Here is a 25906-nt window from a genome sequence, read left to right on the forward strand (position 1 = left end):
ATTTTTATAACCTTGCATAGCATTTTTTAAGGTAATTAAGTAGTAAATGAATTATGTACTTAACAGACTATTTATATAATGTTGATGACTCCAACTAAGAAATGACAGGAAATTCATGTAGTTCTTAGTATTTAATAAACAGAATGTATTTTCCACCATTTTGTTTATTATGGCTGATATAGTTGTACTTGTAAAGTTTGGATTTATTTTGATTTTTGTCATTTTTCAGCAGCTCTGCATGGTAGGCAAACATATATCTGCTCGCTGTGGTATTCTGGAGAATAATAACTGCTTCATGCTTGGCTATTCTAACACTTGAGAGATCTCTCTCCTTTCAGATAGGTCGACTAGATTCACCTTATATTGTAGTTTACAGCAAAGGCCCAATACGAATTTGTGATGGGGATGTGCTACAGTGACTGCTTTGTGTGTTTGATGCAGCGAAGGCTGTTGGGATCAGCGGTGCACACAGAGCAGAGCAAGATGATGGACCCAAGGCGAATGATCCCTGGCTCCTCCCAGACAAGGTTCTTCAAAGGACGGCCAAGGTAACTCGTGGAGAGGGACAAGAGACACGGGTGTGCTCCCAAAGGCTGAAGGACCAGCCCTGGCCTCCCTGCAGTCTCTGTCTGTTGATCTTTGCACCTTCTTCCCTGTTTCAAAGAGACTAGTTGTCTGATCTGATAAAAATCAAGTGTCTTGTTATTTTTACCAATTATCCAGTTTAAATTCTGTTGCAAAAAATTACTTAGCAAGATTCAGAAAAAAAAAGATTGTATACTAATATGAGTGTCAGAATATCCAAAATTGTCAGAATTAATTCGTACAGACTTTGGAAAGGCTGTTGGTCCAAGATTTGGGTCAATCTCTGCATGCTAAGAGACCAGAAGAGGACTACAGGGTCAGGTCTCTTCCTCGTCTTTTGCTTTCCCTTGCAGGCTCCGATTCTGGTCCCTGTTGTGGGCTGGGCTGCCCTCTGGTCTCATCCAGCGTGGCAGTTCCAGCGCTGAGAATTGCACAAAGGTGCAGCTCCTGAAACTTTCTGGAAGGGCTCTTCTGTATAAGCTTAGGAAACCAGCTATAATAATTCTGTTATCCAGTGATTTATTGTGGTCTACAAAAATACAGCCTGAATGAACACCTCTCTGGAACAATTATTTAGTGATACTGTAATTTATTATTCTTTTCAAAACAAAGACTGTATGAACACCTCTCTGGAACAATTATTTAGTGATATTGTAATTTATTATTCTTTTCAAAGCCATCTTGTATAAAGGTAAAATAACCCCTAACTTCGGAAAGCACAGAGAGGAGGAGAGACCTGCCAAATTCCCCACAGCACATCCTTTCCTGTGGTTAGCATTGGATCTGCCAGCGGCACCGTTTTGGGACTGGCCTGTTCCGTGCTGAATGTCGAAATCACAGGCCGAGGATACAAATGAAAGATTTTACAGGAGTTGCTTGTATGTTGTGGCTAATTCCCTGCATTTGGAAGCATCTGCTTCTTGTCTGGTTTTGTTCTGTAATCAGGAAAATTGCTGTAGAGAGCTAGCACTTGGAGGGCACTTAGCTCTTCTATAGCCATGAGCAAGATGGCAAGGAAAATACATTATAAATAGACACTTGGTTAAAAAATGCACACACACGTATACACACACTGGGAAAACATGATATAGGCCTTGTGATTTTTCCAGGTATTCTGTTAAGCCTCTGTGTATTCCTATTCTGTTAAAGAAAATAATTTCCTCTGAAGGTATTAACTGTAGGAACTTTTTCCTCTTCCAGGTGGTCTATATTTTGGAAAAGAAACATTCCCGAGCAGCTACAGGCTTCATCAAGCTTCTGGCAGACAAGAACAGCGAACTCTTCAGGCGGTGTGCCATGTTCTCACCTGTGGACCACAGAGTGCCCAGGGCCTACGTGTCCTTGGCTGATTGCCCTCCAGACTTTGTGACCAGGCCTGAGGACTATTCAAGTATGCTCTTCATCTGTCGCATAGTGGACTGGAAAGAAGACAGCAACTTTGCAACAGGGTATGTGGCTGCCATGGGAAGTAGAGATGACTGAGATTTCTAGTCGGAGTTCTTGGTTTCACTTAGTTTGATACATACAATAGAATCATAGAATCATTTCGGTTGGAAGAGACCCTCAATATCATCAAATCCAACCATGACCTAACTCTAGCACTAAACCATGTCCCTAAGGACCTTGTCTAAACGCCTTTTAAACCCCTCCAGGGATGGTGACTCCACCACTGCCCTGGGCAGCCTGTTCCAATGCCCGACAGCCCTTTCTGTGAAGAATTTCTTCCTAATATCCAATCTGAACCTTCCCTGGCGCAACTTGAGGCCATTTCGTCTTGTCCTATCACTTGCTAAATAGAGACAGGAATCTTTTAACAAGATACTTGTCTTGTAGCCCTCTGGTATTTGGTGGATAAACTGTGATGAGGTTAGTTAATCTCATGGCTGTTTAATGTTGGTTTCTTTTGGTGCTTGCTTCAGTGTGCCTGGACATCACAGCATTAATGAGCATATGGTCTTTGCTCAAAAGAGCTTGCAGTCTAGAGGGAACACACACAGGTACTTATCCTGACTAGCACAAACACCATGAGGTGCTGGCAGCCGTTCAGTCTCTCCTGCCTTTGTGTAAGAAGAGTACAAAGCGTGCAGGCAATTAACTTCTGCTAGGGAGAGATCTGTAGCTGTGAGGTTCATCTTGGGTTGTTAAGCCTTTACTGACAAGAAGTAGAAAAAATTCACAGATTTTTGTGGTTTTAAATTTGCATCGCTTCAAGGAAGCATACTAGAAATAGGGAGAAGATTCATTCACTCCTGAAGCAGATGAGAAGGGTGTTGCACTCTGTGCTTTTCAGGAGGCACTGTAAAGTCTGCTGTCCAGAGCTCAAATGGCAGGCACCACCGTGAAGGAGGAGATTTTAAGCCAGGGCTACTCAAATGGCCTATCTGGGCTGGATCCAGATTGGAAGTTCATTCTGCCTCTCCTTGAGGAAGATCCTGTAGTTTTCAGCATTTTTACTCCTTCTTGGGCGTTGCTGCAGTGTGCCAAGCACCTACCTGGAGTGGCCATGCTGTTTCCTATTGAGTGGGACTCGATAAGAAATGGTGGACATTGATACATCAGTTATCTTGGCAAAAACTGAGTAGTCCTGGTTTAGTTGGTGATCCAGAGTAGGTAACTCTGACCTATGGCAATGGTGTGGTCACATTTCACAGGTGTTGGAGATCTGGATGTAGTCTGGAGCACGAGCAGTAGTGGGCATAAAGCCCAACTCTTCACCTTGTAAAGCTGTTTGATGAGGTAGCACAACTGATGTACGGTGTCAGCACCATGGCTTTTGGAATCCTCAACTCAAACCCCATGTAGAGCTTAAAACTGACATGGAAGTTTTCTTTTTTTTCAAGAGTAAGTATGTTGGCACAGATCTACCAACCCCGAAACTAAAAGTAAACTCAACTGAAGTCCCTGGTTCTCTGAGTTTGAGTTCATTATCAGTTGTGGCTGTTTTGTGTGCCCAGTAATAGCAAGTTTCACGTGTACTCCTTGAGAGCCACATGAGCCGTTAAGTTACTCACTATCTCCCAGCTAAACTGTGGTGCATGAACTGGAGTGGCCCCACTTAACTATGGGCTGGTTGTGCTGTGAACTTCGCTATGATTAAGTTTCTTATTGGCAGAGATTTTCTTTGCCACCTTTGACTCCAGCAGAGAAAAGACTGGAGGGTGATGGTACTGCTTGGCTTCTTGTCATGAACAACCACCCTTTTCAGCAGAAACAGGGGAAATTAGGAGGATGGGCTAATGTCTTTTTTTATTGGCTAATGTGTGTGCCTTTAATCTGTGCTTCTGACAATATTGCATATTCTCATCTGGCTGTTTTGGTAGTTTCCCTGATGTAAAGGGTGTTGTCAGGAAAGAAAATGTCCATGACTGTCTTCATACGTAGCTGTTTCCTCTGGGACTTGTTGCACTTCAGTAAGTGCCTTGTGGGGATGGGAGCATAAAACCTTGATGACCCATTTTTGTTTTTAACTATAAATACATGCTTGTTTAAACACCGAAAGACAAGGAAACCTCTTGAAGGTCCCAAAAGTTCCTGTTTCCTTTTGGGCTGATTTGTAAGCTTGTTTATAAGCACGTTGCTAGTTGTGGCCCACCTGAAGGAGAGCAGAGCAGAGGATCTGCAGCTCATTGGCACGCTTAGGTTTTTGAACTTTTCTTGTGCACTGCTTATTGCTGCCCACAGACTTCATGTTAAGCCTTTGGCAGCACCACCACTGTAGTTTTGAAGGTATCTGGACTAAGAAACCCGTAGTTTATTGCTCTGCACCATCTAAGTCTGCTGGAAGTACAACAAGGGAAACCCCCTCCATAGTTGACAGTCATTTCCCCTGGATGCCTTGGGTGTTTCCAGGTACTCTCCATCCTGCAGCTGAATTCCCCCAGGATGGTCATGCACCTTCCTCAGCTTTCCTTTTCCCTTGGGAAGTTCAGGGTCGGGTTTCCAATCACAGTTTGCAGCATATTCTGGTCTTCACAGTGACCACACGTGGCCGGAGCAGTGGGATGCCCTGGCCAAGAGTTTGGTGGTGGCACTGGCCACCCAGCGTGGTCACCTGCACTGGGCAACCTGGAGGTCCCCTTGGGGAGGGGGGTGTGTTTCTGTGTCATGATTGCCACCTGGTGGTCACCAGTGAGATGCTGTCCCCTCTGAAGGCCACCCTGTCACCCCAACTGTGTTGGGAAGGAGCAGGGAGGAATGAATGGCTCCGCGTCCCACTGGAGATGTCCTGAGTGTGCTGTTGAGCGGCCTCCTGCATGAGAAGTGACTTTACTGTTGCCGTGTGATGCTGTTGAGTTGTACCCGCTTCAGGTAGCAGGTAAAGCAAGATATCTCCACAATGTTCTCCTTTTCCAGATAAAAATTACAAGTACTGCCATGTATGGTTTTTTTCTGGGGACCTTTTCTCAATGTTGGGATCTGAGGTGGTTCGGAAAATTAGTCCAGATGTCTCCACACTTTTGGAGATGGTTAAGGTGGAGTCTTTTTTCCCCAGCTTATGATGATGGATGAGACTATTAAAAACAAATGTAGTAGTAGAATGTCAGATCACTGATTCCCTCTGTGTCATGCAGGGCTTGTGACTTTTCTACCTCAGAGTCTTAGATATTGGTCTGTCAAGGTGACAAGATTTATCATGGCATTTGCAATAAAATAAAATTTTGTGAAACGTTCTTTTGCTTGATGCTCTTCCCAAATCCATCCAAGTGGCTTGGATTCCTTTCATCTCTGGCATTTTATTCTGTTATTTTTAATTCACAAAAGTATTTGCTGTGAAGGCAAATGACTGGTTACCTTGGGTAGCTCCTTGTAGGGCTTGAGGGAAGGTCTGATCCCCCAGCAGTGTATCTCTGTTGGAAAAACATCTTCTTGCAGGTGGGACCGTCTCTCAGGAAATCTGCGTTTCCACGGCACAGCTAATCACTGCACCGCTCTGAAGTGTGGGCTGGTCCCACCTTCATGGGGAGCACGGTGATGCTGCTGCACCCCGATGGAAGGAGGCCCCGCCGGTCCATGGTTGGAGTAAGCCTGTGCCACGCTCTTGGGTGCTCTGTCTCTGTGATGCTCGGCCCTGCAGACATCTCACCGTCTCCGCTGGAACTTTGGGGCTTTATCAAGCCTGTGCAGCTCTGCCTGTGAGCTCTGGATGGTGGGAGCAGCCAGGTGACCTTCCTTGCTGTCCCCTCTCCTGCTGCTGTACAAGCTTCCTCTAGGAGCAGTGGCTTATTGATGGGTAGGAGGTTCTGCTGCTGAAGGAAACCCTCCGTGTAGGATGACTGTGGACAAGTCTGTTCCAGGAGAGACTGAGTAAAGTTCTTAAGTCCCCGTGGAAGTTATTAATTCCCATTTGGGAGCCTGCCTGGCTTTCCAAAGGAAACAAGCCTTATGTAATTATGCTTTGTCTTTTTGGAGAGTTCTTATCATATAACCTTTGAACATGTTGGCCGGTTCCAGCTGAGTCTGGGGAGCAGAAAGGGCTGGAATGTTTGTAGAGATGGGTGGCCAAATAGATGTGGTCAGTGTCCCCATGAAGGGGGAGGTGGCAGCACGAGGGTGACTCTGCCCCAGGAGCACAGGGGTGGGAGGTCAAGCTCCAGTGAGTCTGCAGCTTGGAGCAGTTCAGTGACCTTGCAGTCATGGCTGTTTTGGAGAAATACCCATAGAAATACCCATGGCACGTTCCCGTCAGTGGGTGCTGCCACTGTCTCTGACATCAGCCCAAGGGTATTCAAGGAACCTTCCAGCATGCTCTAATGCTCCCCATCAACGTCACTGAAAAGAAATGTTTATGTCTGTGACCATTATAATTTTTTTTTTTTACCTTTTAACATTAAAAAAAAAAGAGACACACGTAAGCCTGGGGTGTCACAGACAGAATGTCTGGCTGCCGCTGGACCCCGTGCGTGTTGTTGTTTATAAGCCTCTTGAACTATTCTTGCTGCCCTCGGTGCCCCGTGAGTGATTTTGCAGCCTGGCTGTTACTCCGGGGCCATCGGTGATCCTATATGCGTTACCTTTGATCACATGCTGTCCTGTCAGATTTTGCTCTGATGCAAGTCATCGTGTCTGCGTGACTGTAACATGGCCCCAATTAAAGTCAGTTGTACACTTTTTATTTCAAGGTACTTGGGAAATGTTCCCTGGAATGCTGTAAATCAAATGTTAATTACTATTAAAAAAAATATTAGTCCTATATCAAACCTCTGGGTAAACCCCTTAAGGTTCGTAATCTAATTTCAGTAAACGGATCAAGAGAACATGGGTTTCAAGACGGAGCTGGAAGCACTCTTGGCATTCAGAGGCCCTTTCCATGACTTGTCTTGCAGATGTCCAGCCACCCTCCTGGTGCACTTCTCAGCTCTCTGCTGTTCTAAGAGAAGGGGCACTCGAGACTCAAGCTCTTGCCATTTCTTTTGGTAGGGCAACATGTCCTCTCTTTTCCTTTTTTTTAACCAGTCCATCCTCAGTGGTGCTCATGCGCTCGCAGGCCCACGGGCTCGTCCTTGCTCAGTCCCCAGCTCCACACCAGACGTTGGAAATGAAGTGGTGACTACTCTGGTTTATTGTTACTGCTGAGAGAGGGGGAGACAAAAACTGATGCCTCGTTTATTTACATTAAAATAAGGACCAGACTGGGACCAAGCTGCAGGAAAAGAGAACACAGCCTTGATGCCAAACATGCACGTATTTCTGCCATACAGTTTGTACATAAAATTGAAACAATGGAGGGAAATATCTTTTATCCTTGTTTTCATTTTTATTTTAAAGCTAGGCAACGTGAACCCTACAATTTACTACACCATGAAGCGCGCAGTCCTTTCCAGCATATTACACAGTGTGACAGGTTTATTGCACAGCCCTTCCCGTTGTCAGGAGGGCGAGCTTTGCTCCCATAAAGAAGATGGGGTTGTTTGTGCTGTGTGGATGGGGTTTGTTCTGTGGGTTTATGGCACATTTGAGCCCTGAGAGCATCTTGCTCATCCAAATGACAAGTGCACTGTTTTGGCCCCAATTTAGGAAAGTAATTAGTGCCTCTTCTCACTCATTGGATTTAAAGCAGAAGGATCAATATAATGATTGTGTATTTTATGCAGTGGAAAAACACTTATTAGAGTGGCTGGTTTTGCACTGTGTTATTACCCCTCTCTTTTGTATCATATTTTGATGGATTTGCCTTCATTTCAGCTGTAATTTTCTTGGGTCAGGAGTGTTATCTCTATTGGCTGTAATGTCCCATTTGGCCTAATGGCACTATATTAAAAACATAAAAAAATAATCTACCTCTGTGTACTGTAGAGCAATCTAAGGGTGAGAAAGGGGACAAGGGGATGCACCATGGGACATAGGTTGTCATGTAGTATTTGTAACCAGGTAGGGAGGGGACAAACGTCCCACTTCTTTGGAGTCCTGGTTCATGTGCTGGGTCCAGAACTGAACACTTGTTTGACACCGAAGCGCTCAAACGCGTGCTGGAGTTTGCCCTGGAGCAGATGGAAACTTTCTCTCAGCATAACAGAGCAGCAGCCTCATCCACACGTGTGCAGAATATTTCGTCAAAGACTATTAGCATGTGGGGGACAGTTTCCTCTGTGACTTGCTTCTGGTTTGTTGGCTCCTCTCCAGTTGGCTTCTGGTTCAGAGGCTTCTGCTTAACTAGGAGAGAAGGGACAAACTACTGGCAATGTTCAGGTCCTGGAGAGAGCCTGGAAAATGGTTGGAAAGATGATCCGTGGCCATGTCCGTGTGTGCGACTCCTATAAGGTTTCTCGCACCCTATGATGTCTTCATAGGGCATCAGTTTGCCCAGGCAGAGGTGTATCAAAAGATCCCAAAAGGGATGGAGCCGTCTCCTGCAGAGCTGTCTGGGGTCTGATGGGAACCTGTTCTCCATTTCAGACAGCGGGGAGCAAGTCATGTTTTTCAGTAGTGAGGAGAAGAACGAGGATCTCAAGGGAACCAGCCGCACGTAAAGCTAGAGCAGCCTAAGTGGAGGGCTGTGCTTTTCTTATCCATGTTAGGTGTATTTTTTTTTCCTAAAATTTGATGCTTTACCACTGCAAAAACCTAATAATATAAAACATCTCCTTAAAATCAGGTGCACTGTCTGACTTGTGTTTTGCATCTCCAGCAGACAGAAGTCATGGTATGGTCTGAATTCCTGCTAAGTCCTCTGCCAAAACTCAGGGAGAAGTGAATGAGCGAATGGGTGTTTGAGGGCTCAGCATCCTCTCTGTGGGGACGGTAACAACATGATGGTGGTAATTATACACTAAAAAAAGCATTTCTTTCTTTCTTTCTTTCTTTCTTTCTGCAGGCAGTTGGCCAAAAGTCTGGGGCAGGCTGGGGAGATTGAGCCGGAGACGGAGGGGATCCTGACAGAGTATGGTGTGGATTTCTCTGACTTTTCCCCTGAAGCCCTGGAATGTCTTCCCCAGAGCCTGCCCTGGGTTATCTCACCAGGAGAGCTGGCCAAAAGAAGAGATTTAAGGTAAAGACAAAAAGCGCGATCTGACACTCCTTCTTGGGTTAATGCAGTGTTCTGTTATTTTGTTTTGCTTTCATCACACTTTGAAAAGGCACTGACTTTATTATGTGTACTATGTTACATGTTACCTGTGCTAGCATGCAAAGAAACTGCTTTTGCAAATACTTACGAACCCAGAAGACCAGTTATTTGGAGAAGTATTTTGTGAGGCAAAGAGGCATTTTCTCAAAGGAACTACTGAAAACTGAAAATTTGGTGTTTGGCACCTAATCTGAAAGCTTTATGTTTTTGTCTGGAATGTATTACGTATTTTAGTGGTAGTTTTATAGCAGAGATTTTCTGAATGCCTGGCAGATCAAATGATCTTGGACATTGTTACTTTGAAACTTAAGCGCAGGTAGAGACTGTCCTGCGTTTTCCTGTCTAGTCTCAACATTTTTCTCGGTTTTGAAGACCCAGTGTCTTGTGGAGTTTATGGCAGCTCTTGGTAAGGTCAGCAGCTGGCAAATGCTGCCCCTCCATCACGTTGCCCACCCCTGTGACTTAGTGATGCTCCCAGTATTTTTCAGGAACTCCACCATCTGTTGGGTAGCAGACACTCTGACATTACCGGTCCACACAAAACGAGTGGATTTGCTACGCGTCAAAGTATCAGATTTCAGAGACGTTCTTTACTAGAAAAGATTTAAAGACAAAAGAAAATTAATCTGTTTAGAACCTCACTTTGCAATAAAGAAAGGTGCAAGAAATTGAAACAGTAAATGCATTTCTAAGATGATACGGAGTTTTCCACTCCCATCCTTGCTTGTGCTGGAGCTTCCTGGCTCTGTTGGCAGATTCATTGCTTTCTTGCGTATTGCTGAGGTGAAACAGCCCCGTGAGCCTGATTCCTCCTGACGCTGCACTAAGCACCTGCATGTATGCAGCAAGCTCCTCTCCCTCTTCGTTTATCTGTGTTATTGGCATGGATGTTAGCAGCTTGAGCGAATAAACTGATAAACGGCAGCCATTTGTATCTGTAAGTGCACTCCAGATGTTACTTTGGACCAAATACTGCACTGCAGCCTCCTTAGTGCTTCAGCTTTGCTGGATTTCCATTGCCATACAATGGAATAATTCAGGGGAGAATCACGCTCCTGATTGACTAGTGGTAACAGTCAGATACCAGATCCAGACTGTAGGCTTTGAGTAGCTTAAAAAAAAATACTGAAAGCTGCAGTTCAGAAGTCACTGGAAAGTACTTTTAAAAATATTCTTAACTACATTTCAGTAGCAGTCTCTGTTTGTTCTGACCAAGTTCTTTGAAGCAAATAAATAGCTTGACTTTTCTCCAGTGAGACAATCAGTTTTGGAAACAAATTCCAAGTGCATTTCTTGCTTCTATTGCTGAATTATTACACTGGGACTTATCAAGGTGATAACAGTTTTGCAGTTAAGCCATTTAAATCCCTCTCTGCCCCTTCCCAACCACAGTGCACACTACAAAGTAGATTTCCTTTTGATCCTCTCAAATATAAACATTTAACAGTCCAGGTTTTTAAGACAATTATTTGAGCTTAGTTTACTAATCCTTTTAATGTCAACTGCAACACCGCTAACTAACTAGTCTGTAGTCTAAATACATATGAGATAACATGAGGCTTCTCATTATAGAAAGTAAAATACAGGTGAGTTGTCTTTTTTGTTTCCTCACAGTGAGAGGTTTGTCTACCCAGGAAAACACAAGTTTTATTAGTAAATGTAGCATGAATTGTAGCTGAGTTGGGGCCTGTGGTTGGAGACCTGGCCAGCATCTCTTCTGGTCTCATCCATCAGACCTTGAGACACTGTTCTTGACAAGTCCCACGGCTTTAATGTGGTATTACATATTATATTGCTTTCATAGTGTCAGCAATAAGTGTGTTGTGGTACAAGCAGCCAGGACAGACTGGCCCAGGTTGGCATCCCGAGGAAGACACCTGAACCTGGGAGCTGTGCCTTGTTTTCCTGGGGAGCTCACACCGTGTTCAGTGGCACCGGCCTCTGTGGGTGCCCGTCCTTGCTGTACTTTGTGCACGTTGATCTGTCAGGCTCACAGGTACTGTACAGTACTCAGAGTACAATGTAAGATAAATTTCAGTGAAATACAGGCTCATCTTTCCTCCCGAAGCATCCATGTTAACACTTCTAAGTAGCTCATCCTAATTCAGTTTACACATTGCTCACCTGAGTAAACATAAATTAGAGTTTGGCTTAAAAATACTTTCATCTATAGTAAATCCTCCCCAGTGCTGTAAATTTTCTAGGGTTGTGTGCTAAGCCTTTGGGATTTAGAACTGAGACCTGAGCAAAATCTTGGGTTTTCTGGTGTTTCCTCTTCCTGAGATAACTTCTCCTTGTTTCCTTTCACCACGGGAGATGACTCGTTCCTCCTCGAAAGGTGACCTGTGTTCTCCTAACCAGTGTCCCGAGTGTGGTCGGGTCTGACTGTGAGTCAGTGCACAGAGCAGGGAGGTAGAAGTTCTGCACCGGAGGCATTTGTGAGTGTGGTTTTCAATGAAAGCGAGACAATGTGTTTTACCAAGCTGCTGAGGCCGGGCAAGAAGAGGGAAGGATATTTTGTCCATGCCATCTTGTAAATATGTTCCTTGATCTTCCTGCAAGTCTTTCAGTTTTACAGGAAGCCTGTTCTTGCCATGCACAGTCTGTTTGGATAGCAACTGTGATCTCACCTACATAGCCTGTGCAGAATTGCTTCCAAGAGATGTTTTTTTTTTCTTATTTCTCCAGTAATGGCTTACAAAGAAAGGTTTACATAATATTTTAATATTACTTAAGGCAGAAAAGATCCAAACCTCGTGGATGGCTTTGAAATCTTTTAGCTGATTTAACTCACTGCTCTGCCACTAGTGCTCACTTCTGCCATGGACATCTGCTTTCTTACCTGCATGGGTTTATGTGTTTGTAAAATCAGGGAAATATTTAATGGGCACTCCCAGCTTACTTGTTTTTAAAGAGCACCAAAACTTGTAATGAAAAGCACTAGGCAAGTAGTAGGTGTTGGCATTGCAAATTGCAGTTGTATTTTTATAGAGAACCTGAAGTTTCATAAAGTATCAGAACAGCATGATTGGGGAAACTTCCCTTCCAGGGACCTTAGACGTGATAATACAGATAGGACCAGAGTTCTTGTTTTATTATTCAGGTTGACTGGAATTGGTATTTTTTTCATGAGAAGTGTTTGGTTTCTGCTTTTAGAGAAACATTGGCGGATTAGTGTCACAGAGACAGATTTTGATGGATGCAAAGTTTCAACCATTTTCCGGTCTTTTCCAGTGTTTCAACGTGTAATTTTCATTTCCTTGTTTGCTTTGCTTTGCACTTAGTGTTTCGGTGGTGTGGGTAAAACACAGACTGGGTGGCAGAGGGGCCAGGGCAGAGGAGCAGACGCACATCTCAAGGTGGGTGCAGGACAGGGGGGGCTGGAGGAGGACGAGGCCGTTTGAAGAGGTATAGCCAGGAATCTAAGAAACCCAAAAGCTATTTCTAAGAGTTGTTCCAAATGTTTCTAATTTCATTCATATCTTTTTGTTTCCTTTACTGCTTAACTGGGACAAGAAACTAAAGCCAGGAAAGTCCGAGCATAGTGGGAAACAAAAACCTAAATATTGGAGAGAGAAAAAAGGCTGTTCTTTGCAAAGCAGTTCTGCCTTTTGCTTGTCTCCCATTGTTGGTGTTACTGTGGAAAATGTATAACATCACTCTTTTGGAAAGCGCTAGAGGCTGTTCAAGTAGAGATGGTTTATATAGTCTAACATGGAAGAACTTGAGGATATCTATTTCTTTACCATTTGCCTAATAATAAGTGAGCCTGTTGACCTCCGCTGGACTATTACAAATGTGAAACTTGGCACTCAAAATTGCTTGCTCTAAATTTTCCAGTTGCTTTCTCTTTTTCCATTTGATGTCATCCTGCCAACTAGTGATTTTATTATTATAAACAGGACATTGTATTCACTTTTAAGAAGAAATATGAAGCTGAAGGTAAAATTACAAACTGCAGTTTCTCAGCTGGCAAAATACAAAACAATGAGCTAAAAATACTGAGCACAGAAAGGGTGCTGTGGCAAGAAAATCCGAAATATCTACAAGATGGATGTGGTCTGAGGAGCAGAAACTGACTGACTCCAACCGAGCAGCTCTGAACTCCTGAGAATCACCAAATGGTTGAGATTGGAAGGCATCTCTGGTGATCATCTACTCCGACTCCCTTGCTCAAAGCAGGGTCAACTAGAGGAGGCTTCTTAGGGCTGCATACAGTTGGGTTTTGGATATCTCCAAAGATAGAGATTCCACAACCCTTTGGAGCAATGTGTTCTGGGGTTCAATTGCTGTTAAAGTAAAAGCATGGATATTTTTTACCTTTAAGTGAAATCTGCTGTATTTTGTGCCCATTGCCTGTTGTCCTGTCACAGGATAGCACTGAGAAGACTCTGGCTCTGGCTTTACTCCCTGCCGTCAGGTACATTTTCACATTGATAAGATCTCCCTGCCTGAGCCTTCTCTTCTCGAGGCTGAACAGTCCCAGCTCTCTGAGCCTGGCCTTGTAGGTCAGATGCTCCAGTTCCTTGATCATCATCGAGGCCCTTCAGCAAACGTGCACCAGTATGTGGATGTCTTTTTGGTACTGGGGAGTCCAGAACTGCACACAGCAGTCCAGCTATGGGCTCACCAGTGCCGAGTAGAGGGGAAGGACCGAAGGACTGCATCTCTTGACGTGATGGCAACACTTCCTAATGCAGCCCAGGAGGCTCTTGGCCATCTTTATTACAATGGTTCATGTTCAACTTGTCCGTCAGAACCTTTTTCTGCCGAGCTACTTTCCAGCTGGTCGGTCCCCAGTCTGTACTGGTGCACAAGGTTATTCCTCCCCAGGTGCAGGACTTTGCTTTTCCCTTTGAGCTTCATGAGATTCCCATCAGCCCATTTCTCTGCTGCCGTTCCTCTGAACGGCAGCACAACTGTCTGTTCCTGCCATGAGGAGCTCGAGTGTTGCTCCTGACTGCTAGAAGACCTAGAGGGTATCAGACCAGGGGACAGCAAGGATCCATGGCATGGGCAGGGGACAATTAATGCTGACTTGCTTCCCTTGCAGGGCAGAGTTAATGAACTTTGCTCTTGCAGGGAAAGAGCTCTAAGAGCGCAATGAAGCTTTCAGCTAAAATTTGCATCTTGGTGTTTCAGCGTGTGACCTCAATTTCAGCTGACCTGAAGCTATTGGTGTTATCGAAGGCTAAATTGTAATTTCGGCTGCCCATTCAGCAAAGCAGCATCCTTCCTTTGGTTGTTAAAAGAGGAAGAGTGGAGCTGCTCTGCTGTGTCTCTGTGTGCACTGTGCAGGGAAACTCTGCACTTAATGCAGCTTGTAGCTGCAAAGCCTTGGCAGCAGGACAGTACTTGCACTGCACTTCTGCCCTCTATTTCTTTCTTCAGGAGTGTTACAGCTGGTAACAGGGATTAGCAGTGCTTATAGTAGAGGTTTGACAGCGTGCTCTTTGCTGTAGATGCCCAAGGAGATTATTGGTGGATAAAATTAAAGGTGATGGTAAACATGGCAGCCTTGAGCTGTGCAAGGGGTGTTGGGGGAAAGCAGCCAGCCTCTGAAACAGATGCCTTTTCAAGGCAGGTGGACGGCTTTAGTTAGAAATGAGTGCAAGTCAGATAAAACATCACTAAACAGCTTGTTTCCTGGAGATTTTCCACTACAAAAAGCTAGTGTTAAGTAGAGCAAGACTTACTCAGCTATAATAGGATACGTAAAAATGCTCTGGTTTCTGATGGAAACTGAGAAATGACTTGTTTAGTGAACGTATAAGCAACATTGCTACAGACCTGACCGTTATCTTGGCGTAGAGTAGAGACACAAACAGGGCCAGATTATGATCTCTGCCCCCTCCCTGAGCTGTTCTGTGACTAATTTAATGTTCTCCATAAGGAGGCACAAGGCATACAAAGGATTACTCAGTGGTGTCTGAGGATATCAGATCTAGTCCCCCTCTGACAGGATTGATTCCAGAAGGTGGTGGTGATGGCTGTACCTGCTCTGGGTACTTCAGCTGTCCAGGCACTCTGGAGAACGGTCTTGGATCGGTGGGGAGAGCTCACGTTAGCTCCGTCCTCACCCATTAACTGCGTAAGTAAAACTCTGAATAAATACGGTGCTCCTGTCAGAGCAATGTGATTCAGCTCCTTGCTTCTGGTTGGCTTCTTCAGGTCCTCCTCTGTGTTTTCATAACATTTTCTAGTACACTATAGCTACGGCAGTTGTGGTGACACTGTTTTGTGCGAAATGATGCATGGTCTTTGCTCGCAAGTGCTGTTGTTACCAGTGGCTAGTGTACATAGACACACTGGCAACCTCACTGGTGTTTTCCCTTACAGGAAGGCGCGTGTGGTCATTGGAAGTGCAGCTTCGAGCGGAATCAGTGGTGTGCAGTTGGACGGGATTATTGTGTTCTGATCTTCCAGGCCATCAAAACTAAGCTTACTTAGTTAAGAATCTGTTTAGTTGTGAAAAACAGTAATAATTTTTGCGACTAAGTTGTTATATATACAGTCTCGTTCCTGCCTGGCTGCCTGTTCTATGGAGAGAATAACACAGGGAGATGAGGGTAAAATCTTAAATCAATTTGAGAGCCTTTCCATTTCTTGCTGGATTCAACTGGATCACAAAGTGGGCTTTAACTGTGTATGATGAGCAGAACAAAGTGCCCAGTCTTCTCATATTTATATATGTTAAGTGACCCGCTTCAGGTGTGCCAAATACTGCCACTTTCCTTGATACCGCGGTGGTTTGCAGACACCCTTCTCTCTGCAGGTTGGATAGCACAGGAGTAAATAGGGATATGAAGGTTCCAAGTACTGCTGTCAGCCCAGGTATCCGTCTCTGCTGTAGATGCAGAAACCCAGAACTTCTACAGTAGGCGTGGTAGGTTATCCCCGCTGTGGTGTTTCAGGGCTGATCACTGGGACAGGCTGGTCCTTACAAGGGGCAGCGTTTTCCGTGTGGCTCCATTCTGATCCTGAACACTGGGAGCCGAGTGGTCTGAAGCACTCTTTGACCTCTCCATTTGCACTGCAGCTTTTTGGGTGTTGGGATCCTTGTTCCAAGGTTATTCTCAGACCCTCAGTCTCTAAAAAGAAAAAAAAAATCATCATATAGATCGCACATATGCAGGTATTCTGTATGAGGCGGAGTTGTACTTGGAGATACCAGAGCACAGATAAGAAAAGGGGCACTCTGGAAAAAAGACTAACAAAAATATTCTGGGAGATGAGGGATTGATTTACAAGGAAGGATTAACTGTTCAATGTGTATTTGCCAAGACTGAAACTAGAAGTTTTTGAAAGACATAGTAGTTGATAGTTAAAATATGTGGACCAAAATGAAAAAATTAGAATCATTTAAGGTGGTGGGAGGATAGAAAGGAGTGTTATGAGGACAAGTAAGGTAAAACAAAGAGGAAAGCTTTCCTGTTCTTCCTAAAATAGGCTGTAGCTTAGACTACTAAAGAAAGTGTTGGAAACTCCATTGCTAAAGGTGCTTAATACTATATTGGAGAAAGTCCTTGCGAATGTATTGTTGAGTAGTCCCGCTCTGACCTATGGGGGTTGGATGACCTAATGTCTCTTCCATTTCTAGCTCTGTGCATCTATGATTAAAGTAGTTTATATAATGCAAGTGCATTTTCAATTACACTCCACCTTCTTGCGTGGGATAGTGGCAGTGCAGAGACCTCATTATATTTGTGGCACAATTACAGCATGACTTGTAGGAAATACTGCTGGTACTTGGGCTCTTCGAGACGCTGATCTCATTTTATATATATGTTGGCTTTTCAAGCCATTTAGGTATGTTACAAGACTGCAGTGCTCTTTTTCCATTCTTCCTCCTTACTGGGAGGCCGTAAACATATAGAAGGAATAATTGATTCTGGTTCGGCAATCTAGCAAGCAGACCTTGGTGAAAATGTAAATGTTTATTGTTGAAGATGTGTAATACATCAGGAGTCATTGTCAGCTGCTCTCTTGGACCAAAGTCTGTTTTCTGAACCAGAACAGGACGTTAGCTAAAACATAAACACAGAGAAATTAAAAAGAACAGTATTGACTTGATGGAGAAAGTTGGCCTTTCAGTGCATTTTATGCTGTGCTGGATTTTTGTGGGGCTTATAACAATTAGTGTTTGGAGAGGGCAGGTTTTGCTTCCAATAATTTTGTAATTTCAGTTCATTTTGAAATTTATGCACCATGCAAAAGGAGTTTTGTAATGTGTCAAGTATTTCTGTTGGTATGTTACAGGGCTTTCGGAGTGCCGTCAGAGATTTGTCAGGGTACTTCTGTTACATGAGTATTTTTGTAACATATTCCTTTTAAGAGTCTGTCTTGGAAGCAGCCACTCTGGGGTTTTAACTAAAATCTGCCAGCATCAAGTGTGACAAATGTGGTAGACACTACACGTAATAGATGCCTTTTAGGAGTGGGTTGTTGAAGTCTCTGAAATGTTCAGGCACTGATTGTTCTCTGAAATTTCTCTTGGAGAGGAGTACTTCATCCTCATTTGAGTGATGAAGATCAGTGGAATTGGTCCCATGCTTATTGGCACTTTATAACAAACCTGCGCAGACGTTGTGGTTGAGCTGGGTTTACTTACGATTGAAGAATGAGATTGATTTTTGTGGTTGCCATAACAATTGGACTGTTGTGTGAAAAAATGTTAGTTGCATTCACTGGAGTGAGCTGACAGCTCTAGGATGCTTGTTCCCGAATTAAAACAACTGTTTCCAGCTCTGAGAAATGATGTCTGTTTAAGTTTTGCAAGATGGAGCTCAGCAGGATCTTACAAATGACCTGAAGAGCTTAAAGATTCTAAAAGTGCCTTTGCTGTGCTTAATTTTAAAATGCTAGCTTTGAGCTGAAGTTAATAAGGGTAAACCAGGAGGCTGAGCTTTCACTCCCACCAGGCTATTGTATGCACTCACAAAGTGGAGAGAACAGGACAATCTAAGGAGTCCCTAGAAGAATGTAAATGCATTGTAATTGTCTAGACGTGCACTCACTTGCACTGTAAATGTCTTAGCACTGGTAGACTCAAGTTTAAAGAAGGCTCCTACTGCCTAAACTTTAATAAACAAAAGGATGGTCGTTGCTGTCTCACCTCCAGCTGCAGCAGTCTGGTCTTTGGAAACAGGCTAATGCTTCCGCAGGAGATTTATCGTGATGCTTCGGGAGCTGCTGGGTGACTGGAGGGACCGTGGGCTGTGAGCACCAAGCCTGGGCAGGGCGGGATGGTACGTGTGTGGGCGGCAGCCTCTGATATGCTTGAATTTTCAGTTGCCCAGTGTTTGTGTGCTGGGAATTCACAGGCAGCGGGTTTCAGCCACCTTTTCTGTGCTAGTGAACGCCATGGGTTCTTTGTTCTCTTTTGTAGTTGTTTTGGATGGGTCGGTTTTCATGAGTGACCGCTAAACATTGCAGGAGGCTGACTCAGTCTGAAAGTCTGGGAAAGAGTTGGGATGGGGAGGTAAATAAGGTAATTAAGTTCAGGCACCTTAATTCTACCCAAGACCCTTTGCCTGGATTTCCTGCTGGAGACTTTTGGGGTTCCCTGCTCAGTGTCTTCCTCAGATGCTCTGGTTTGCTTGCAGAGACACTCAGCTCCCTTTTTCTCTCTTGTGAGAGATGGCAACCTGAATTGTACCCATGACCTCAGCCCTGAGCAGTCCAGCTTCAGGCAAATGGTAAAGTTTGGGCTTCCATCTGAGTGACCTGAGTTGGTGGTGGCTGCGGCAGGGCTGGCAGGGGTGGTGACGTGCAGCTCACAGGAACGTGGACATGGTTAGGTTGCCCAGCTGGCTTCTGCTCATGGTGTCTGGGATGCCCTTTCTCCATTGCTGCTCTCCCTGGTTCCTGCGTATCTGGCTTGTCCTCGCATCTTTAGGGCTCTGCCTCTTGCCAATGGTCACTTCAGCTGGTAAGGACAAAAATCTTAGCTCACCGAGGGTTTTCTGATGCTCTAGCGGGTACATGCATTTCTCTGAATGGTTATCTCACATTTGTTAGAGTGGTGAAAATCAGAGCTCTGTGTCTCCACTGGTGGGTTGACTCATCTCTGCGCTGCTGCCTGGAGAGGCCGTCCGGTCGTGTGAGGAGGATTTGCACGGTTCCATGGCACTGCTTTGTCTGCTGGTGCTTTTCTCCATTAGCAGCACCAAGCTGCTTTTTACAGATAATCACACTGGTAGCCCCCAAGCTTTGCCCAACAACTGGCCATGCCAGAAACCTTGCCTCTAATACAGCCCGAGCCCATGGCTTACGAATGCAATGCTTCATCTTGACCCAAGTAGCCTTCCACTTGAGTGAGGATGGAGCCCTGACCACTGGGACTTGTGATCTCCTTGTGTCGTAGGTGTTTATGTATTGTGGCTGAACTAACTGATATGTTGAATTCTGGACAGTTTAGCTGGCAAAAAGAGGTATATTGTACCAAACCTTGCAGCACCAACTGTACAGTATTTTCTCTGCTGATTCTTGCGAATGCCTTTGCGTAGATGTACGTATTTGCACAAAGAAAAACAAACTGCTGTTGCAGTCCTGTGATCTGTGAAGGTTTTAATTACCATGGCGGTAATTCCAGCTCACCAACAGACTACTTATCTTACCTCTGCTGCTGCATGAGCCATTTATTTTAGGTCGTGTTAAAGGTAAAAAGACTAACCGCTCTGCAGATACGCTTGTCCGCTTTAATTAGGCTCCCTTAAGCTGTGCAAAGAAGCACTGCACTTAATTAGCTTTCCTCAAATTACGATCGATATACCAGCCTGTATATGTGCATGCTGTCGTTACTGTCTAATAAACTAAGTGCTCTATTCTGCAGTTTTTTCCCCCAGATGGTTGGTTTGCAGGCTGGCAGGCAGAGCCGCCAGCAGTGCTGGGGGCTGGAGGTGGCCGCTGGGGGCTGGAGGTGGCCAGTGGGGGCTGGAGGTGGCCAGTGGGGGCTGGAGGTGGCCAGTGGGGGCTGGAGGTGGCCGCTGGGGGCTGGAGGTGGCCAGTGGGGGCTGGAGGTGGCCGCTGGGGGCTGGAGGTGGCTGGTGGGGTCTGGGCAGCCTGTGTGGCACCTGCTGTCCTGACTCTTGCTCCATCACGCTCAGTGCCGGCCGTGCCCTGGTCCTCCCAAACCCCTGCAGGCATTGCCTTGCTCTGGTGCATGAAACCTCTGGCCATGAGGAAGAGGAAGAAAATGGTTTTTTTTTTCTTCCATCAACAGAAGGTCCATGCCAGAGCAAGTCCACCTCTGTAAACCTGCATTAAACATACGTTTTGGACTAAGAGGCTCCTGTAGAAAGGGGAAGTTTCCACACTGAAATGTTTATTTTCGATCACTGCTGGGGGTTTCTTAAAGGCACATGTTTATCTCTAGTCCTTTCCCACATAAAGACCAGAAAATCTCTTAACTCTCTGTGTCCCTATCTCCTAAACCAGTTTCCTTTAACTAACCGAGTTGTGTGTATGTTGGAAGGAGTGGGCTTGGAACATCGCGTTACTTTTACAAAGTATGTTTTGACAATTTGAAATGAGTAAAACAGATTTTTATTAGGTGTAATGACAATGAAAGATGGCTCCTTCGGGGCTTTTAAAGAATGGGAGGGGCGGTCAAGCTCCTTAGCCCACCAGGTCACCTGGGTGGCCCTCCAGAAGCTGGAGACAGCTGCCAATTTGTATTTACCTGTGGTCAGTGCAAATGTATGTACAGTAGCTGGGCCATTTGCTTGTACTTAAGCAACATCTTTGTTAGCAGGTGCATAAAAAGTACTGTTGCCTTGAGGTTTAGTCATCCACCCCACTGCAGGCTGGTTATCATTTACGGTCAGAAATGTGGTCTGATCTCTCTGAGATCCCTTTTGCCATAGCCTTCGGGGCATTGTACAGCCAGACAGTATGGTCAGGGGAGGAATTTGGATGGCTCCTTCCTCTGCACGGGGCGGACTTGCCACATAGCTGGGAGCAATGTTGTTTCTTCACCCAGATGGTTTTTGTCAGCTGCCTCCTGGAGGTTTGCACAGGAGTGGGTGCCAAGGGAGGGGACAGCTGGCAGCGCCAGGGCACCCAGCCCTTCCTCCCCTCGCTTTTCGTTGCCTTGTGCCGGTTCTCTCTGGGAGGAGAGATGCAGCGTGCTGGAGATAAAAGGTGATACTGGCAGGGCTGGAGGAAGAGCAGGAGGAGATATCTGAGAGGTGCCTTCTTCGGAGACCTCGCCCCGCAGGAGCATGTGTGCGGGTGCTGCGCTCCCATCACTCGCTGGATTATTTTCTTTCTCACATGCCAGCCACGGTTCCTATAGCTGTCTGAAACTTCTCCAGTAATAAAAACGGAGAACCAGAAATATAATTCATCACACTTAATAAATGCAGTTACTGGTGAGCGGGATTCACTTAGAAAACTTCAGCGAGGTGTACTCGTGTGTGCCAGGATTATCGCACTGCCATGAACTTTGAGCTCTGCTTGAAGATCGGCTTTTCTTGTCCCATTGACTACCTGGCCACCGGCTCTGCAACACTTCTGCAGAGTCCTTGTGCCAGGGAGGATCATTCTGTGTGTTACTTGCTCAGTGACTTTCTTACCTCACCTTGCAGTCTGTGCCCAGAATAAACTTCCTGTGACAAGCTACAAGTCCAAGTCCCTTGAGTAGCTTTAAACAAGTGGATCTGAGCCTGATGGTAAAACATAGCCCAGCTGTGCTGCACATAGAAATGCTAAATCAGTATTTGTCTGGACCCCTCTTCAGCTTCGCGTCTGTGAGTTTAAGTATCCCAGACGGCGAGCTGTGTCTGTGCCTGCAGTTTGCATGCTAAGAGGCCGCTCAGAACCTGGCCAGCGTGTCCCCAAGGGCCGTGGGCTGTGCACGGGGGCTGGGGGCCACCCTGCCGTCCCCCCAGTTTGAGCTCACCGAACCGGGGCCGCCGCTGACCTCTGCAGTGGATTTGACTGGCCAAATACATCTCAGCAAAGCAGCCTGTTAGTTGCTGCCATTGTATAAATGTGTTCAGAATTTGGCACCCGTGTATTTATGCTCACTTCTTTCCAGGGCAGACTGCAATATGCACTTTATTGAAACCAATCTGCTAATTTTTTGAGCTGCCTGGAGCTGCGATTCGCAATGGGTGGCAGATGCTTGTGGTTGCAGGCCCGAACATCTGGGATAAGCTAATCGATTCTTCTGACACAAGAACCCACATTCTCTTTGAAGAAGCTCTTAAATCTTTTTCTTGCTCGCTTGTCAGATAAAGCAAGCCATTAGTGTCCGTTCGGTGCTGTTTGCTCTTTTAAATTAAGTAACTTAAAGGAAGATTTACTAGATGTGGCTGGGGGGCAGCCACAGTGCCAGGATGCTGTTGCCTTTATATCCTGTGAGTTGGTGGGACCTGGTGTATCAATGCACACACGCCAGCACGCACACAAGCCCACGTACTGCTTGTGGCATAGGTGTCTGTGTATCCGCGTACGTGTGGCTCCCTAAAGAAAGTCGCACAGTCCCCTGGAGTGGGAGCATCCTGAAATTCCATCCTTAGGTGGAATTTTAAGGTATATTTGTGCAAGTAAGGTTGTTTGCAAGCCTTTAAAATTTGATTCCCAGTGCTGGATAGCTAGGCAGCAACTGATCAAAGTCCCAGTGTAGTTGGAAAGATTTTTTATCTTTCAGTGTCACGATCTCTAATTTGTTTAGATGCACGTGAAGCATCAGAAACTAATGTGCATCTGGGTATTAAAGCAGCTTTGCTATCCAATCTGAAAGCTGGAATATTCTAAAAAAATTTTGAAGTCTCAGAGGCAATGAAGTGCTTTACTGATTTTTATGTCTTTGAAAATCTCTATTTAGTGTGCCTGGTGGAATGATATAAATACGTGCTGCCAGCTGTCTGACACCAACCAATACCACCCAGAGCATTTAAGTTCCGAAGTGATATGCCTGCGAAGATAGAGACAGTGCTCTCACTGTGTGGGCGCCCGTGCAAAAAGACTAAGACCTGCTAATTCCATGTGACACTTGTGCCTTTAAAAGTGCGCTGTAATTTTTCCCCTCCTGCCTCTCCTACCCCAGGAGTATACGGGTGGTTATGCAGTAAGAAAAATTATGTGTGTTTTCATTACACATCTCTAGAAGGGAGTTGCCATCGTGATATGAGACAAGAAGAAAAGAAGCGGTGTGATCTCTGCCTTGGCACAGCCCCAGCCTGCACCATTGTGCTTGGGGATCTTTTAACTAGGGGGGGGCTGAACGCATTCTAAAGGTTAAGATAAAAGCAAAAAAACCCCAACAGACCCATTCCTTTACTGTCTTCACCGCTCTTCAGCTCCAGTCCCATGATCCACACGTTGCTGTAGTGCAGGGGCCCGGGCAAGGAGTTGCTGTAGGGCAGCCCAGGACAGAGAGAAGCCCTGGAGCAGTTTAGGAAGTTTTATGTGTTGAGCGCTTCAGATTTTGGGTCTCGCTGGTGCCAGGCCCTACTCTGTTAGACATGAGGATTCTTGAGTGAGATGCTCTCTTCTGTTTCATCTCCTTTGCCCTAGACCATTTCTGTGATCCATCTTGGTGTGTTCCTGGTGTCCCTGTCCCCTGCTGCTGTCAGGTGTATGTCTGTCTGTCTGTCTCTATGTATGTATGTAAGCCTTCCAGGGCAGGGCTGCCTTTTCCAGCTACCACCTAGAACAGCATACATGGGCGGCATTCAGCTTTTCCTAAGCCTCAAGCTGATTTGCTGGCTCTAATTAGCTGATCTGGGGCTCTTTCATTCTACAGCTTTTCACACTGTTTCCTATTGAACCCGCTTCTCCCTTTGGTGCACAACAGGCAATGTGGATGTTAGAAAGTACTGCACCTCTTGGGTGTCTTTACTGAGACCAAAACTCTCATTCACTTTTGTTATTATTCAGCATGTTTTGTAGATGTTCCACTGCCTCTGCTCCATGCCAGCTGGGCTCGTGGGGTTTCAGGTGGTGAGATAACCCCCATGCCCATGCATAAGCGCAGTTATTTGTGTTCCGTTTAGCTTTGCAATTAGGAACAATCTATTTTTACTCTAGCTGCAAGGCATCAAGACTCTTTCCTGCTTGTTTCTTTGGGGCGAACATGATGGCTAAATTGTTTAGTTTTTGTGGAGGAAAATCAATAATGAGATGGAAGCCGTTAAGAGCAAGCAGTTAAACCAAAACCAAAAAGAATAAAGAAACCCATAAAACAACAAGGAGGGTCACTTGTCTAAAATCCTTTTTTCTTTTTTAAAATTCAATTTACTTTCAGATTAGATTGGAAGATGTTTTAACAGACAGAATCTTCTGAAAACATGGCTGCTGTTGTCTGGATGTCTCTGATGGTCTCTGTGTTTTGATACCTTCTTCATGACTGGAAGATAAATTTTTCTTTTCTTCTTTTTTCCTTGGATAGGAAAGAATGCATTTTTACCATCGACCCATCAACTGCCAAAGATCTTGATGATGCTTTGTCCTGTAAACAACTCCCTGACGGTATGAGATATATTTTACAAAATAACTTCTCAGTGTTTATATTCATCTGTTGACACATTCATATATATAATTTGTCGTGAAGTATTCTTTAACAAATGCAAGTAGAGTAATAAACTAGTTTTTCTCTTGTTGTTTTAATTGCCTGTTTTCAGAAACCTTAGAGCAGATATCTTCAAGCTGCACTCTGAAGTAGTCTTAGTGTCAGGAAATGCAGAACCGTGGTGTTTTGCATAATCAGAGCTGTAATTTGATTTGAACAGATCTCAGCTGTCTCCTGTCATTCCAGGAGTTACAGCTGAATAGCTGATATGCCACTCTTGCAGACTGAAGTCTAGTGAAACTTTGACCTTGAATACACCATCACTGGGTAGAGGAATCCAGTTTTTTGAACGTCACTGGCCGAATTGCTTTTTGGAGTTTATAGGATGCTGGGAATTGTCAGATGAACACAGTGTGCCTTATAAGTTGCGTTATTCCTCTCATTGCCTTTTAAGCTTTCTGTTCTGCCTTATTTTTACTTTTACTATGCTGTAAGCCAAGAGAACAGAAAGTAAAGCTCCAGAAGCCAAATCTTGGTGATTCTGACTTAAGGAACTTCCCTTTTGCAAGCTTTCTGCTATCCAAGTTCTCCTCATTTAGGTTGATGAGATCCAGTAACAGGCTTGGTTTAGAAATACTGCATGATTTGATTAGCCTATCCACCACTGACAAAGAAGATAAAGTGATTTTTTGGGGTGTGTTTAGTTTTTCTTGCTCTTGTTAATCATCACAATGTGATGATATCAGAAATGTCGTTCTCTCTTTTTGGGGTTGATTTCATTCTGTGCAATGTGGCCAATGAATTGTACAGAATAGTATTACAGGGCTATAAAACTGATTAAAAAAATGAGAGATGAAAGAAATCCTGTGGCAAATAAAATTATTTCTAATTATACTGTACAATAGCAGTTTTGAAGCAACCGGTGTTCTATTTCACGGAAAATTTAAACTTCTTGAGAGATCCCAAGCTGAACTCTGTTCTTTCAATTTTGTCACTTGAATTATCTGTAGATTTATGGCAGTGTTGTGATCCCACAGCCCCTCAGATCTGAGGTGTTGAAACTCCAGCTTCTGAGCCTCTACTGCTCACATACACGTGGGTTTTAGATGCTGCGCGACACCATTCACAGAGCTGGTTTGTGGTGCATACATCTCCGTTTTCCTCTTTATCCATAAGCCATTTGGAGAAAGCGTTCAAGGAGAATATCTGTTTGAACAAGAATTCTTCTTTCCCAGAAA

General features: G+C 44.8%; 1 protein-coding gene across 2 annotated transcripts in view; it reads left to right on the forward strand.

Moving 5' to 3' along the window:
* The window catches only part of DIS3L2 (DIS3 like 3'-5' exoribonuclease 2), a 193069-nt gene that overhangs the window by 72543 nt on the left and 94620 nt on the right, over positions 1–25906 (forward strand). For both annotated transcript variants that reach the window (XM_065640190.1, XM_065640191.1), the window contains 4 exons: positions 442–548; positions 1786–2033; positions 8897–9070; positions 24549–24628. In XM_065640190.1, the coding sequence (XP_065496262.1) occupies positions 442–548; positions 1786–2033; positions 8897–9070; positions 24549–24628 (609 nt within the window). The remainder of the gene's footprint in view (positions 1–441; positions 549–1785; positions 2034–8896; positions 9071–24548; positions 24629–25906) is intronic.

This window comes from Caloenas nicobarica, chromosome 8 (genome assembly GCF_036013445.1).
Source record: "Caloenas nicobarica isolate bCalNic1 chromosome 8, bCalNic1.hap1, whole genome shotgun sequence".
Classification (NCBI taxonomy): Eukaryota; Metazoa; Chordata; class Aves; order Columbiformes; family Columbidae; genus Caloenas; species Caloenas nicobarica.